This window comes from Macrobrachium nipponense, chromosome 3 (assembly GCF_015104395.2).
Source record: "Macrobrachium nipponense isolate FS-2020 chromosome 3, ASM1510439v2, whole genome shotgun sequence".
NCBI lineage: Eukaryota > Metazoa > Arthropoda > Malacostraca > Decapoda > Palaemonidae > Macrobrachium > Macrobrachium nipponense.
In genome coordinates this window covers 82,253,322-82,271,190 of record NC_087202.1, presented here as the reverse complement: position 1 = coordinate 82,271,190, position 17,869 = coordinate 82,253,322, and the positions used below count along the sequence as shown (strand labels likewise).

Genomic DNA, 17,869 nt, shown 5'->3' with positions numbered 1-17,869 from the left:
ACTTCACTCTTATGAACGATAATTGTGTATGAAAATTATTGAGCGGTTGTTTGAGAATGGCAATGAAACAAACCAATGGTGTACTTTTAGGCAACGTCTGCATGAAAAACATGATATAGAATCTGCTTTGTTAAACCCACCTTTGATAATTTACAAAAGGAATGTATCTCTGAATTAAGTTCCATTCAGCAACTAAGACATTGATGATATCGGTAAAACGTGATCCGCTGATTATTTTAAGACTGTCAAACAAAACTAGAATGCAAATGACGCATCATCGCTCTTTTCATATATATTGTAATACGATAACACATGCAATATGATTACAGTAAAACAAGTTTTATTAAAATTATCATTATTCTCAATACAAATATTATTCGACTTTTGCAAGTATATATCTATCAATGTAATATTAATGATACTCCACTAAAAAAATGACTTTATGATAATATAAAATTTTATGCATACTTACTAAGTAGTAACATAGCTACAGTTTCTAAAACCGTCGGCAGCTAGAATTTTTTAAATTTGCGGAAGCGCTAGTTTGTTTTGGTCAGGTGATACCCACCCGCCCCCACTATCTGGGGAGTGAGAAACCAACACCGTCTGAAAAATGTTATTGTCATGACAATAAAGTTTATACATACTTCCTGGCAGAATATATACTTAGCTATAGACTCCGTCGTCCCCGATAGAAATTCGAATTTCGCGGAACACTCTGACAGGTAGGTCAGGTGATCTACCGCCCCGCCACTGGGTGGCGGGAATAGGAACCATTCCCGTTTTCTAAGTCAGATTTTCTCTTCCACCTGTCTCCTGAGGGGAGGCTGGGTTGGGCCATTTAATCGTATATATCTGCCAGGTAAGTATGTATAAAACTTTATTTGTATCATGACAACATTTTTTATACATTCAACTTCCCTGTCAGATATATAACTTAGCTGATTGGCACCCTTTGGCGGAGGGTAAGAGACAGCTAATTTTACTGAAATAGACAGGAAACAACATACGTTGTAGGTAATAAAAATAAAAAACCTTGGTTTCCTACCTGTGTTAGCGAAAGACTTCATGCCTACTGCCTAGTAGCCTGCATCGCTTCAAGCGCCTCAGCGAGGTAGTGACCTCATGCTAAGAGTTCTTGATGGTGTGTCAAAGGGGTCTTACCCACTTACACAACAGAACCATAGGATCTTTGTCAATGGGGTCCTATCCACTTACATGACAAAACACCTTGCCTAATGGCATTATCATAAAGCACGACACTGATCCCGATCACATGATCCTATCGTCAGGTTAGTACTACGATTGAAAGGAGTCATCCCCGAACATCCTTTCAATAAGCAACCCAAAAAACTCAACACCAATATTGTTACAAATAGTCATTAAAGGAAACAAAACAACAAAATTATTTAAGGATCAGCATCCGCTCCATGTCCCAGCATAGTATCCGCTGATACATACGGCCAAGAAAAACATTTCTCGTATGTTACCTTAACGTCTTTTAAATAATGGGATGCAAATCAGAATTACATCTCCAATAAGTTGCTGCTAAAATGTCTCTCATTGACATATTCTTAGTAAAAGATAGGGAAGTTGCAACTGCACAGACTTCATGAGCTTTTACCCTAAAGCGAGCTTTCCAAGGAGTTCTCTTGGCAGTCCCTGTGAGCTTCTGTTATCACGTTCCTGACAAAGAACGCCAGTGCATTCTTTGACATAGGCCTCTTGGGGTTTCTTACTGAACACCAGAGACTCTGGCGACATCCCTGAAGCTGTGCTGTGTCTTCTTTTTTAGATAGAACTTCAGGGTCCTGACTGGGCAAAGAGACCGCTCCAACTCTCTACCTACCAGGGAAGAGTCCCTTGACTTCGAAACTTCTAGGCCAAGGTTTAGAAGGGTTTTCATTCTTTGCTAGGAATAGATGTTGAAAAGAAACCACAGCAGAGTCTTTCTTAAAACCCACCCGAGAGTCCAAAGCATGCAATTCACTGATCCTCTTAGCAGTTGCGAGGGCTAACAGGAATATACATTTTCTCGTCAGATCTCTGAACGAGATTTTATCTGGAGGTTCGAACCTGTTAGAAGTCAAGAACTTGAGGACTAGTACATCCAGGTTCCAACTCGGGGGAATAGAAGATCTCAATTTGGAAGTCTCGAAAGACCTAATGAGATCATGAAGATCTTTATTATTTTCTAAATTCAGGCCTCTGTTTCTAAAGACAGCAGAGAGCATGCTCTTATATCCGTTGATAGTCTATACAGCCAACTTCGACTCTTCTCTTAAGAAGAGAAGAAAATCGGCGATTTCGGTCACAGAGGTATTGGAAGAGGACAGCTTCTTCGACCTACACCATCTACGGAAAACCTTCCCACTTTCGATTGGTAGACCTTGCAAGGTAGAGGACCTGCGGGGTCTAGCGATAGCTTTTGCATGCTTTCTTAGAAAAGCCTCTCGCTCTGACCAGTCTTTCGATAGTCGAAAGGCAGTCAGGGAGAGACTTTGGATGTTTTTGTGAAACCTCTCAAAGTGGGGTTGTCTGAGCAGATCTGTCCTTTCTGGAAGAGATCTGGGGAAGTCCACGTCCATTCCAGTACCTCTGTGAACCATATTCGGGAAGGCCAGAAGGGAGCAATCAGAGTCAGTTTTTGTTCCCTTCGATGCAACAAACTTTCTTAGCACTTCCCCCAGCAGCTTGAATGGGGGAAAGGCGTAGACGTCTATGCCTGACCAGTCCATAAGGAAAAGGAAGCATATATCGCTATGGCTCTGGATCTTCTTCTAGAGAGCAGAAGTTGTCCATCTTCCTGGAGAGGAACGTGGCAAATAGGTCGATCTGAGGTTTTCCCCAGAGGGACCAAATCTCTTTGCAGACTTCTGAATGGAGCATCCACTCTGTCGGAAGTAATTGGTCCCTTCCTGCTCAATCTGCTGCTCTTAGATTTTTCACTCCTTGAACAAATCTTGTCCGAAGTATTATGCCCCGTTCCTTCCGTCCAGGTCAATAGATCTCTTGCGATCTCATATAGTGAGAAAAGAGTGAGTGCCCCCCTGATTTCGGACGTAAGCCAGAGCAGTGGTATTGTCCAAGTTGACTTGGACTACCACTCCTCTGAAACTTCCGCTTCGAAGTACTCCAGGGCTAGATGAATGAGCCAGGTAGTTCCTTTGCATTGATGTGCAGTGCCACCTGTTCCTTCGTCCAGGTACCTGCCACTTCCTTTGGACCCCAACGTTTCTTCTTAATGGGGTTGGGGTTAACCACCACCTCAGGTTTGACTTTATCTCCTGGTGAATGGGAAACAAGTCTGCCAATCTGTCTTCTGACTCCACATTCGTCTGAGATAGAACTGAAGAGGTCTGAGGTTCAATCTCCCTTGGGAAACGAACTGCTCCAACGAGGAAAGGGTGCCCAAGAAAGCTGAGCCATTCCCTCGCCGAGCTCCGTTCTTTCCCTAAGAAGTTCGAGATTTTTTCTAAGCCTCGAGCAATTCCTCTCTTGCGATGGAAAAACCCCAAAACCCCGAGAATCCATCTGTATCCCCAGATAGACTATGTTCTGTCTGGGGATCAATTGTGATTTCTCGAGGTTCACGAGTAGTCCCAGTGATTTTTGTGAGTTCTAAAAGTCGTCTCCAGGTCCTTCAAAGCACTGATGTTCTGATCTTGCTCTTATCAGCCAATCGTCTAGATAAAGAGATATACTTATCCCTTTCAGATGTAGCCCATTTCCAACATTCTTCATTATGGCCGTGAAAAACTTGAGGAGCTGTAGAAAAGGACCGAAGCAAGGCAGGGCCCTGAATTGGAATACTTTTGACCCTGCATCATGAATCGAAGAAACTTCTTCGATGAGGGATCAGCAGGGGGAACATGAAAGTAAGCATCCTGCAGATCCAGGGAGACCATCCAATCTCCTGGACGAAGAGCCGCAAGAACCGACTTGGGACGTTTCCATAGAGAACTTTGTGTTCTCTACGAAACGGTTTCAAAGCGCTCACATCCAGAACCGGTCTCCACCCTCCCGAGGATTTCGGAACCAGAAAAAGACGGTTGTAGAATCCTCGGGAATGTGGATCCCGGACCAATTCGATGGCCTCCTTTTGCAAACATCTGATCTACAAGGTTTAAAAGTGCTTCTCTCATGGCAGGGTCCCTGTACTTGGCGACAGTTCCCTCGGGTCGTCGTTAGGGGAGGCCTGTCTCGAAAGGGGATAAGATATCCCTTCGTTACTACTGATAGAGACCAGCTGTCCTGCCTCTCTCAGAGCCCATTCTTCTGAAAATTTCAGAAGTCTGGCTCCTACCGGTGCTTGAAGGACTGGCATCTCATTTGGCTTTCTTGATAGGTCTGAATGCAGACCTATCTCTTTTTGGTATTCCTCTCTTCTTAGAGGAGGGTCTAGAAGAGGAACTCCCTCGAAAGGGCTGTTGAGGAGTACTTGTCTCTCTCTTCAGAACGGAGGTCCTCGCTTCTTTGTGGATTGGGCCAAAGATCCTGTGGCCTTTTCAGCCAAAGAATGGGAAATGTCTCTTACCAATTGTGAAGGGAACAATTGATCCGATAGCGGAGCATAAAGCAATAAGGACGACCTCTGGATAGGAGTAACTGCTTTTGTTAAAAACGAACTAAATAAAGTCCTTTTCTTCAAAATTCCCGTTCCGAAAAAGAGACGCCACTTCTCCTGATCATCCTGGACTGCTTTCCTGTCCATGCAGGGACAGAACACTATAAAGGATTTGCTGGGCTCAGCAACTCCGACTCCTGAGTTTTCTTAGCCAACACCCCAGGGACCAGTCTAAGAAGTTAAAAACTTCTAATACATGAAACAATCCCTTGAGGAGATGGTCCCGATTTCAGAAGTCCCCCATGTGATCTTAGCTGATGACAGGCTTGTCTTCTTGAAGCGTCCACAAGGTTTGAAAAATCTGCCTCGGCAGAGGTCGGGAGAGTAAGACCCAATGATTCTCCCGTCTCATACCAGATACCTCTCTTCCCTGCCAGTTTGGAAGGAGGGCAGGCAAAGACAGTTCTCCCCGCTTCCTTCTTGGTTTTAAACCAGTTTCCGACAAAACGAAGCGCCTTCTTCATCGAAATGGTTGGTTTCATCTTAATGAAAGAGGACGATTTTGAGACCTTAGTACTGGTAAACAAAGATCTAGAAGGTGGGGCAGTAGGGCTTAATGAGTCTCCAAACTCTTGAAGTAAGAGGGCTGCTAGCGTCTTATAGTCCGAATAAGCCTGGCAGCCGCAACGATCTTCTGATCCGACACATCTTCCAAATCAAATTCAATCTCCGAAGAGGATGATTCTTGTTTTTTCCATAGGAAGATGAGTCCCTTGCAACATCTACCCCCACTTCCGTTGCAAGAACGAACGGCCAGCCTTGGTCAAACCTTGGCTCCTTGACGAGAGATAGGCTGATCCTGCAACAAGACTGTCTCCTTCTCCTGGCAAGAGTGATGGCCGCCTGTGCGACGTCTTTCTCTCCTGTCAGAAGAAGATGTCCTCTTGTTATCGCTCTCAACGGAAAAAGCTCTATCCTGACAGGGGCTACGGCCGCCTGTGCGACATCTAGACTTTACCTGCCAGGTCAAGTCTGATCCCGCTGAAGCTAGAAGAATCCTCTCTGTTCAAATGTCGTTTGGAAGACGATCGTAAATTCTGGCGCCTGGCTGGAGCTTCTGGCGCTTCTGGCGCATTGCGCCAGGCTGGCGCTTTTGGCGCATTGCGCCAGGTTGGCCCTTCTGGCTCTTCTGGCGCATCTGGCTCTTCTCTTTCTGGCGCATCTGGCGCTTTTGGCGCATTCTTTCTACCATCCTGTCCAAGGAGTAGCTGTAGATTTAATAGGAAGGAAAGAGTCCTTTCTTCTGGAAGTCTCCTTCATAAGAACTCCTACTAGAGGAGATCTGCTCCTGGCATTTTTTGTAGAACTTTTTGCCGCAGCATTCTCTTCTTCCTTTTCCGATGTAGGTGAAGGAGGTCTTGAGGAGGAAGGAGACTCCGAGTTTGAGAGTTGGTAATATACCTGGCTTTTTCTTTTCGCAAGGAGATCCTTCAGGGAAAAACTCCGGACTTGAATCCAACGTTGGAGCTTTCCAACTTCTTTTCAAGGGGCGTGAAAGTTCGTTAGAACTCCAGCCCTTTCTTTGTGCTTTTCCTATAGCGATCCTTGGCAGAGGTTTCGGGTCGTCATAGAATCTGCCGAGGGGACGCCTGATCGGTGGGGATTCTCCATAACCTCCGTAAGGCTTTTGACATTCCTTCTCCTCTGGGCCTGTGAGCTTGGAAGCGGTCTAGGCCTGGGAGCGAGATGAAGCCGATCAGACGCGACCCTCCACTGCACTGGGTACACTTACGTCACTATCACTGCGCTTATACCTTTTAAAGTTTGCATCTGACGTTCATCCTTTGAAGTGCAGCCTTAGATCTGCAATTTTCCTTTTTCTGGGTTTGCAGTCTTGGAAGTAGCAGAGGAAGTAATTACATGTTTAGGGTTAGGTGATATATTAATAGGCTCGCTAGAACGAGACCGACTTACGCTTCTGGAGGAAGCCTTCCTAGCCCTATCCATTTCCAATTTTCTTAAATAGGAATTCAAATTCTTCCACTCTTCCTCATTCAAACCTACACATTCATTACAGGTGTTAGATACAGAGCATTCATTCTGTCTACACCCCTTACACACTGTGTGAGGGTCTACCGAAGCTTTCGGTAGCCTCACCATACATCCCTCATTCACACACTGTCTTCTAACCGAAAAGCTAGAGTCCTACATTATAATGAAAAATCCAAAATCAAGTCCAAATAAACAGTCCAACGAAAGAGTATGCCCAACCAAAGATCCAATACGTCACCAAAAAGAGCGGCTTAGAAGATCAATAGCGATGAAAAAAACACGAAAATCAAATCAGGAGGAACAACAACAATGTTGATGTCCCGGCCGATAGAGAAAATCTGACTTAGAAAACGGGAATGGTTCCTATTCCCGCCACCCACCGGCGGGGCGGTAGATCACCTGACCTACCTGTAGAGTGTGCCGCGAAATTCGAATTTCTATCGGGGACGACGGAGTCTATAGCTAAGTATATATCTGACAGGGAAGTTGAATGTATAAAATCAGTTGTTTATGCCCTATTATCCATGTGAGGGGAGGAGGGCGTGCTTTGATCATGTAACTACTTGGTAAGTATACATAAGAAGAATGCCAAGGCGTTTTTAGACATCGGGCGTGCCGATCCTTACAAACACCATAAAACAATCCGATGGGCCCTGAACTGTCTCTGTCTTTGTAAAATAACATTTCAGAGCTCTGGACCGGGCAAAGTAACCTCTCTTCTTCTTCCGGTCCTACCAAGTCCGTGAGGTTTTTTGATACTGAAACAAAAACGAGGGCACGGGTTTGGACGGGATCTCGTTTTGTGGCAAAAACCCCAAGATAATGCGCAAACCGCATTACCCTGTGCAAAGCCTATTCTCTTGTCCATGGACATTTATTTCACTCCACTCTTTTCTTTTAAGCTGTAGACAGGGCTAATAGGAATAAGGTCTTTCTCGTCAAATCTCTCAACAATGCTCTTTGCAACGGCTCACACGGAGTTTCCGACAGCCACTTAAGAACTACATCTAGGTTCCAAGATAATATCTTCGAACCTTTGGGTTTTTCTATATCGAAGGACTTAATGATATCTGCAAGATCTCTATTCGACGACATTCCAATCCTCTGTGCTTGAAAACAGATCCACCATCGCCTTATAGTCTTTGATAGTCGCAGTAGACAGATTTCTATCTGTTCTCAAATATAAAAGAAAATCTGCTATATCTGTTAAAGTTGTTTTAGAAGAAGAAACATTATGCTCTTACACCAGGCTCTAAACACAGCCCACTTTGCCTGATAGACTTTACTTGAAGATTTCCTTCTGCACTGCACAATAGCTCTCGCCGCTTGTCTTGAAAACCCCTTCACTCGTAAGAGTTGTCGGACAGTCTGTAAGCGGTTAGAGACAGAGTGGATAGTTCCTTGATGGAACCTCCTGAAGTGGGGTGTCTGAGTAGATCTGTTCTCCGAGGAAGTAACCTTGGCCAATCCACTAGAAGATCTAAAAGATCTGGAAACCATTCCTGCGCTGGCCAGAATGGAGCAATGAGAGTCATCAAAACGTTGTGATGCGTTCCAAATTTGTTGACGACTTCTCTCACCATCTTGAATGGAGGAAAAGCGTACAAGTCTTTGTTCGACCAGTCCAAAAGCATCGCATCTGTCGACCATGCTTTCGGGTCCGGGGCTGGTGAACAGTAAAGGGGGAGACGATGGTTTCTTGCTGTGGCAAACAGATCTATCATAGGTTTCCCCCAGAGTTTCCCCAATTCGAGGCATACCACTCGGTTCATCATCCATTCCGTGTGAAGTACTTGCCTCCTGCGGGTCAGTTCGTCCGCGAGAACATTGAGTTTCCCCTGAACAAACCTCGGAATTAATGTGGTTTGATTCAAATTTGCCCAAAATAGCAGGCTCCTTGCCGTCTCGCAAAGGGAAAACGAGTGTGTCTCCCCTTGTTTCTTTTATGTAGGAGAGCGCTGTCGTGCTGTCCGAGTGTATCGCCACTACTTTGTTGCGAACTTCGTCCGCAACTTCAGCAATCCCCAGTGGATGGTGGTCAGTTCCTTCCGATTTATATGCCACTGTTTTTGTTCTGCATTCCAAACACCTGATACTTCTTTTTCCCCCAGGATCGCTCCCCAACCTTGATCTGATGTGTCTGAAAAGAACACTAGGTTGGGGCTCTGCGGGAGGAGGGATCTCCCTTCCGCAAGTCTGTCTCTTAACTTCCACCATTGCAGGTCCTCCTTTATTTCCTGTGTGATAGGGAACACAAGAGTCCGGAAACTTCTTTCTGTTCCAATTCGCTCTGAGGAAGAACTGTAGGTTCCTCATATGCAGTCTCCCTAGTGTCACAAACTGTTCTATTGAGGATAGAGTGCCCAAAAGACTCATCCATTCCTTTGCAGAGCATTCCTGGAGAACTAAAAATTTCTCTACCTTCTGTAGGCACGACTCAATTCTTAGTGGGGATGGAAAAGCCCGAAAACTCACTGAGTTGATCCTCATCCCCAAATAGACTAATTCCTGACTGGGGAGTAACTGCGACTTTCGTCTGTTTATTAACAGTCCTAGATCCTGAGCTAAAGTCAGGGTTTTCTGAAGGTCCTCCATGCACCTCTCCTTTGTTTGTGACTGGAGAAGCCAATCATCCAAGTAAAGGGATATCCTTATCCCGACAAGATGTAGCCATTTCGCAATGGGAGCTAGCACTCGGGTGAACACTTGTGGTGCGGTCGAAAGCCCAAAACACAGCGCTCTGAACTGGTATATTTTGTCCCTGAAGACAAAACGCAGAAACCTCTTTGAGTTTTGGTGTATTGGGATGTGAAAATATGCATCCTCCATATCGGTGGAGATCATCCAATCCCCTTGACGGATTGATGAAAGGACAGACTGATTCGTCTCCATCTTGAACTTTGTCTTTTGCACATAAAGGTTCAGTGCTTACGTCCAATACGGGTCTCCATCGCCCCGATGACTTGGGGACAATGAACAGACGATGGTAAAACCCTGGTGTTAGTGGCTCCTCTACTAACTCTATTGCTTTCTTTTGCAAGAGATGAAACCTCTTCCGAAAGGGCGATGAACTTCTTTGAATTTTCTGAGTAAGCTGTCAAAGCTATCGGAGAGCCTGATAACAATGGCTTTCTCTTGAACGGAATATTGTATCCTTCTCTTAAAACCTTTACGATCCAAAGTTCCCCCCCTCTTGCTTCCCAATCTTCCCAAAACTGATGGAGCCTTGCTCCTACTGGCGCACGAAGGACTGATACACTACTTCTTGGTCGAGGGGTTGGTTGAGGATTTTTTAATAAATTTAAGGGTGAAACGTGTTCTGCCCCTTAATCTTGGGAAACATCTACCGAATCTCCTGCCCCGAAAGGGTTGTCCTCGCCTGGCTGGCGAGGGCCGTACACTAGGGATATTTTCTCTAGTCTGTTTAGTGGATTGCGAGAGAAGATCCTGTATTGCTTTCTTCTGCAATTCAGAGGCAACTAACACTACTGTCTCTTCTGGAAACAGGTGCTTCTTATCCAAGGGCAAATACAACAAGGCAGACTTTTAGGTACGAGATACTCCCTTGGATGTAAAAGAACACCATACATAGTTCTCTCTTTTTTAGGATACCTAACATGAAGAGAGAGGCTAGTTCCGTGGAACCGTCTCGAATCCCCTTATCTAAACAGTAGATCACTCCCGAAATGTCTGTAAAAGCTTCCTCACTCAACATTGAATAGCTCTTCAGTTTATGTCTCAAGGCTCCTACTGTCCGTCCAGGAAACTAAAAACTTCGAATACCTTAAAGTTATTCTTAATGAGGTGGTCTAATTCTGACACCGTAAACATTATCTTGGTCAAGTTGAAAGCCGATCTTCTTGCTGAGTCGATAAGCACAGAGAAGTCTCCCTGGGTGGAGGCAGACACACCCAAAGAGAGAGCTTCTCCGGTTTCGTAATACAAGTGTCTCCTAGTTGAAAGACGAGACGGAGGGAAGCAGAAGTTGACCTTGCCTTGATCCCTCTTATCCTCAAGCCAAAGGTTAATTTCCTTTAACGCTTTTCAAGCCGAAAAGGACAGTACTAGTTTCGGTAATTTCCTGGAGTCTTCCTGGCTGTCCCTCATGTAAGAAGACACTGGAGACGTGGGGGTTACTGGCAAGAATGAATCTGAAAAATTGTCTACAAAGTAAAAAAGCAAGGCTTTGTAGGCAGTGAGAGAAGACACTTTATCCTCCTCTTCTCCTTTCTCTTCTTCTTCGGCTGAAGAAATAGGTGATGAGGTCTCTACAGGTTGGATAGGGGGCACCGCAGATTGAATAAAGCCCAAAATGCTGTCTAACTTATTCTGGATGGCTGACAGAGAAGGATAGGGGGCAGCCATCACCTGAAGTCCTGTCGGTAGGCCCGAAGCTGAAATTGATGACACAGACTGTCTGAATGCTTCAGACTGGTCCCTCTGTGCACTTGGTTGCATATATATATACCTGTGGATGCTCGGACACTAGCTGGCGCTCAGGTGCTCGTGGATTCTCAGGCGCTAGTGGACGCTCGGTTGCAACTGTATTCCTGGGCGCCAATGGACGCTCGGGAACCAAAGGTTGTTCTAGCGTCGCCGTGTAAGTTCCGGGCGCCAAAGGCTACTCTGGCGAGCGAGCAAACTGTGGCGCCGATGGGTGCTCTGGAGTCAGCAGGTTCTCATGCTCCGAACGCTGAAGATGTCTCCTAGGAGTCTCGGGAATTACCGGAGGGACTGATGGCAGTCTTACCTGTCCTTCAGTATTACAGGTGTGGACCGGTGCTAAAGACATCTCCGGAAGTCTACTCTTCCCCGTACTCTTCACCTCTGAACGTCTGCTAGAGGAAGACTTTCTTGACGACGACTTCGACTTAGAGGATGTGATCCTCTCACTACGACGTCCCTCTCCTGCCGTATCCTGAGAGAATCTCTCTGGAGAGTCACAAAAATTACACGAAGGCTGTTCTTTCCATAAAGGCCTAGCCTTTTTCCAGGGGACTGGAGAGGGAGACAGCTTACAAGCCCTCCTTTTCAATGGACGGGACTCGTCATGGAATCGCCACTGGCGCCTGGGAGAGGACTCCCCGGAGCTGGAAGCACTAGACGACAGCGGTACTCCTTTAGAGACGCCTCTCCAATGGCGCTCTGTTGCGATCTGGGATTTGTCAACAGAATCGCCTGAGGGGGCGACTGCTCGTGGGCAGACCCCACTAACCTCCCTTGGGCTACCAGTATGCCTCCTCCCAGGTTCTGGGGAGTTTGACAGGGACCTTTGCCTAGGAGAATCAGTGGGCCGAACAGCCACCTCCTCCACCACAGTTACACGTGCACTCACTTCACCACTTCCCTTGTCCATTAGGGTTTTCACGGATGCTCCTAACTTCTCCATTGCTTGGAGCATGATCGAAAATTTCTGATCGAATCTTGCCTCTAAATTGGCCACAGCATCGGGTACGGGCGTGAGAGAGCCAAGATTAGGACTGGGAATGACAGGTGGAGGGGAAGGTTCAGAAAGAGACAAATTATCATTAGACAATTCCTTACTAATTAAGCTTTTTGCTTTAACTCTAGAAGCCACTTTTCTCCTTTTATCTCTCTCTAACTTGTTCGTGTAACTAGTCAAGATCTTCCAAGTTCTTTGATTCCAATTAATACACTCCCTACAAGTTTGATCTGGTGTACAAGTCTGTCCCCTACAACCTGTGCAAACTGAATGTGGATCATTACATACTTTAGCAATCCTAGTATTGCAGCCTTTACTACAATACTTAATCCCAGATGAACTAGTGTCTGACATTATGTAGACCAATTCAAAACTAGTGAATTTCGGTGCAAAAATATTTAAAACTATTTCAATTCCTAAATAGCTATCACCGAAAACAAAACTTCCAATATTCAGAGTACTTCACCAAATAACTCCAACAATGAGCGACAGCAAAGAATTCCAAAAATTCTGCTGCTACTGAAACTGTGTTGACAGTACCAACCGGCAGAAACAACTGATTTTCGGACGGTGTTGGTTCCTCACTCCCCCGATAGTGGGCGGGGGGTATCACCTGACCAAAACAAACTAGCGCTTCCGCGAATTTCAAAAAATCTATCTGCCGACGGTTTTAGAAACTATAGCTATGTAACTACTTGGTAAGTTGCATACATAAAATTTCGGTTTTTAGAATTCTGGATGAAGCAATTAATGTAAACGTCACAAACAAACTCCAATGAACATCAAGCTGACTGTCCCAAAAACTGCCAAATACAGACTGCTGCCTTCTGACTCCCTCAAGGTTCCGCGACTTGAGTTTGCAGATGAACCCAACCGCCCACCAACAAGCAATTCACTCCTTAACTACCCATACACCATTCTCTCTCTCTCTCTCTCTCTCTCTCTCTCTCTCTCTCTCTCTCTCTCTCTCTCTCTCTCTCTCTCTCTCAAAACGGAAAACCAAAGACTCAAACCTTCTCCATACTATCTTAACAGCAACAAATAAACATAAAACACAATACAAGCAATCCCCAGTTATTGGCTGGGTTTCTGTTCCTAAGGGGATGCTGATAAGCGAAGACCACCCTTAACCGATACTCGGTGATTTATGATGCCATAATTGCGCTTATGGCACCGTTAACTGGTTATCGGCGCCATAAGCACCATTATGGCGCCATAAGATACCTCATGGTGCCGATAACTGAAACTCGGCCTCTTACGGAGCCATATATTGCTGATTTTATGGCGTTAACGAGTGTCATAAAACTGGATCGCCGATAACCGATCCGCCAATAACTGGGGACTGCCTGTATAGCAAATACAGAAAGACATCCAAACCTTCTTTGCCTCACAAAAAACCTAACGAGACAACAACCAACCAATCTCTCTCTCTCTCTCTCTCTCTCTCTCTCTCTCTCTCTCTCTCTCTCTCTCTCTCTCTCTCTCTCTTGAGAATGTTGTCAAATGCAACCACTACATCCCTCCTCCATAATGTGGGGGTCATTAGCATCCTTATTGGCACCTTGAAATCAGTAGATTAACGTTAAGGTATAAATACATTCCCCTGTAAATTCAACTCTTGGAGTTTCCTTACGACTTTACCCTTAACTTGTATTTGGTCTTCAGCCGACAACCCTCTCTCTTTTCTCATATCTAACTAGTTATGATTGTTCTCCCTCGAATTGCAGTCAGAATAGTAAGTAGCCGTTGCAGGAGCCAACAGACTAGATCAGAAAAACAGGAAAATATGAACACTGCTGTCAGTTATCGATGATTAGTTAAGAGTGGCAGGAAACAGAATGAGGTTATTAGCTAAGTCATTCCTAATAATTGCCATTAAGGGTCAGAACTGTATACCTACACTGAGCAATTGAAGCGCTACACCAAAATTTGAATTTAGGCTGCCGTTATGTGGAAACTATAGCTGTGTTATTACTATGTAAGTCACTTATACAAAACTCTGGCCTTTCGAGGTTTTTCCATGAATAAGGAGACCAAACTACATGAAAATAAGCAAATCAATCAATCACTGAATCACATTATAAAACACTCAAAAAATCTTACTTACCAGAACAGGTGACCACACATAGATATAACAGCATCCTTTGCAGTGTCTAGACAGATATTGCATTCAAAGTTTGAGTTATCTGTTGTGTCTTCTCCTCCCTCTGCTCCACCTGAGGCATTGTTACTACTCTCGCTCCGGCTGTCATTAACTGCTGCTTGGTCCAGCTGTCGCCATGTTTTGAGATATCACTTACTTTCCTTTATATTACTCTAAAGTTGTACCCATGCCCCTGTTAAAAAGAATATGCAAAATGTAACATACCTTTTAACTTATTAGTCTATTCCAAAGTTATACATATTACTAAACAAATTAAAAATCTCTAGACTTGTACATTTGGCCTGAAGGATTGTTCTAAACAAGAGGTAATGACCAGAGTAAGTTCAAGACAGTGGATATCTGTGTAAGGACTAAAATGTAAAAGGTTCCTGAATGTGTAATACCAATTCTATGTAAGGTTAATAAAAACGTAACATCAATTCTATAGATAGATAGATAGATAGAATATACATACAATTTAGGCCTAAGGCCAAGTGCTGAGACCTATGAGGTCATTCAGTACTGCCAGAAAATTGAGAGCAAGACGTCTGCAAAGTGTAACAGGAGGAAAACCCTGTACTACTACCTAGTTGTACTATGAAGCAATTGTTAGAGGAGGGTGATAAGTAAGATGGAAGAAAGAATATAAATTGATTTATAGTATGCGGAATGAAAGGGATTGCTTCTAGGAGCCAAAGGGACGCTACAAAGAACCTAAAGTGCAGTGCACGAGGTCCACTAATGGCACTACTCCCTCTACGGGGAGTAACCATTCTATAAATGAGACCATACAAAAGAACCCATTAAGAAAAATCAGTCACCACTGTACATAACATACACCGGCTCCATAAAATACTGTACACATTATGCCAATCACAACCCTTTTCATAACTCGCTAAAAATTACAGTGCAGTAATCCCTCGCTTATCTGCACTCCCATATCTACATCATGCAAATGGGTAGATAAATGTACTATATAACAAAAGTCAAATAAGCACCACATAGTGCAGATAAATGTGCAGAGCAAAAATAATCTCCATTCGGCCAGGCACACTAACTGAACATAATATGATATTGTAATGATACAATTAAGTTTGTTCATACTTACCTGGCAGATATATATATAGCTGATAATTTCCGACGACCGACAGAATTTAAAACTTACGACACACGTAGTGGGAGTCAGGTGGGTTAGTACCCATTCCCGCCGCTGGAGGCGGGTATCAGGAACCATTCCCATTTTCTATTCATAATTTTTATTTCCACTGTCTCCTGAGGGGAGGTGGGCGGGTAAGGGTTAATTATATATATCTGCCAGGTAAGTATGAACAAACTTAATTGTATCATTACAATATCATTTTGTTCATGCAACTTACCTGTCAGATATATATATAGCTGAATCCCACCTTTGGTGGTGGGAGAGACAGAATAGAGGATTTAGGAAACACATATATGCAGATATTTGATATCTTGGTTCCTTACCTGTTAGCATAGCTGGCTTCGTGATTACTGCCACGTAAGTCTGCTTGTGCTACTAGAGTTGCCAGCAAGGTAGAGACCTATGAAGCTGGTGCCACTCCAGATGATCTGTCAACAGGGGCGAGACCACGACGTGACTAGACCATGGACCATACTAATGAGGGCAACGAGACAAAAATACCACCACCTGGCTTAGTTTACCAAAGATATCCCACTTAACTAAGCTAATGGAAGGGAGACCCGCCCCAGGCGGTCACCCCACAACCATAAACACAAATTAAAAACCCCCCTAATCCCTAAAGGATAGGATGAGTGTTACCTCCTGCCCCCAAAAACAGTGTCTGCAGCAATGTATGGTCCGAGGGAGAAGCAATTTTCGTATGTCACTTTCACCTCCCGCAGGTAGTGTGAAGCGAACACCGAATTGCTTCTCCAAAATGTGGCATTCAAAATATCTTTGAGCGCCATATTTTTGTGAAAGGCTACCGAAGTAGCAATAGCTCTCACCTCGTGAGCTTTTACTTTCAGAAGCTTCAAATCACTATCACTACACTTATTATGCGCTTCTTGAATCGTATTCCTAATGAAGAACGCCAGTGCGTTTTTCGACATAGGAAGATCAGGTTTCCTCACTGAACACCACAAATTGTCCGATGAACCTCTGCAAGCTTTAGTTCTCTGCAGATAGAACTTTAGAGCCCTGACAGGACACAGGAATCTCTCACGTTCATTTCCCACTATATCTGACAAACCCTTTGATTTCAAAGGTCCTCGGCCACGGGTTGGAAGGATTCTCGTTCTTTGCTAAGAACATGGGACTTAAAGAACAAATAGCACTACTGTCTGAAAAGCCAATCTGCTTGCTAATGGCCTGAATTTCGCTAACCCTCTTCGCCGTCGCCAGAGCGGTTAGGAAGATCGTTTTCTTCGTCAGATTCCTGATAGAAACTGAATGAGCGGTTCGAAGTGACTCGACATCAAATATTTGGCACCACATCCAAGTTCCACGAGGGTACTTTAGGCTGGACTACCTTCTTAGTCTCGAACGATCTAATGAGATCATGAATGTCTTTATTATTAGTCAAATCGAGCCTCTGTGCCTAAAGACTACAGAAAGCACGCTCCTGTAGCCTTTAATAGTTGGAACAGCCAACTTCACTTCCTCTCTCAGATAAGAAGGAAGTCAGCTATCTGGCTCACAGAGGTTGTGGTGGAGGAAATGCCCTTCTTCCTGCACCAGGATCTGAAGACAGCCCACTTCGATTGGTACAGAGCGATTGAGGAGGGGCCTCCTGCGGTGGCAATCGCCTTCGCCACAGGTCTTGAAAAACCCCTCGCTCTGGCCAACTTCTTGATAGTCTGAACGCAGTCAGACTCAGAGCGGGGAGGTTTTTTTTTTTGTGGTACCTCTCGAAATGGGGCTGTCTGAGTAGATCTTTCCTTAAGGGGCAGAGTCCTCGGAAAGTCTACCAGGAAGGACATCACCTCTGTGAACCAGTCGGCTCGCCGGCCAGAAGGGGGCGATGAGTGTCATCCTCGCTCCTTCCGATGCCGCGAACTTCCTCATCACTTCCCCGAGGATCTTGAGCGGGGAAAAGCGTATATGTCTAGACCCGACCAACTCCAAAGTAGGGCGTCTACTGCGACTGCTCCCGGGTCCAGAACTGGGGAGCAATAGAGTTGAAGTCTTCTCGTCCTGGACGTTGCGAAGACATCCACCTGTGGACAGCCCCACAGGTCCCCACAGCGACTGGCAACCCTCTTGGTGAAGGTCCACTCTGTCGGCAACAGCTGTCCTCGTCGACTGAGAAGGTCCGCTCGAACATTCTGTACTCTGACACGAACCTTGTCAGGATCGTGACTTCTTGCGCTTTCGCCCATAAAAGGAGTTCCTTTGCGATGGCAAACAAGAGAAGGCGAGTGAGTTCCCCCTTGATTTCTTAGGTATGCCAGCGCTGTGGTGTTGTCCGAATTGATCTGAACGACTTTGCCGGATACTTCTTCCTGGAAGAACTGAGAGCCAGATAAATGGCTGACAGCTCGTTCAGATTGATGTGCCAGGACACCTGTTCCCCTCTCCAGTGCCCGACACTTCTTTCCCTCCTAGTGTTGCTCCCCAACCCGTGGACGACGCGTCGGAAAACAACACTAGGTCGGGGTTCCGAAGTTTGAGAGAGCCTTCTGC

The 17,869-nt window shown here is 45.0% G+C and overlaps 1 protein-coding gene across 1 annotated transcript in view; it reads right to left on the bottom strand.

The window, feature by feature from the left end:
• The window catches only part of LOC135221859 (E3 ubiquitin-protein ligase RNF185-like), an 88,099-nt gene extending 73,756 nt beyond the window's left edge, over nucleotides 1-14,343 (bottom strand). The window contains 2 exon segments of the mRNA XM_064259803.1: nucleotides 14,170-14,315; nucleotides 14,317-14,343. Of these exon segments, the coding sequence (XP_064115873.1) occupies nucleotides 14,170-14,315; nucleotides 14,317-14,343 (173 nt within the window).
• Nucleotides 14,344-17,869: the final 3,526 nt, after the last annotated feature.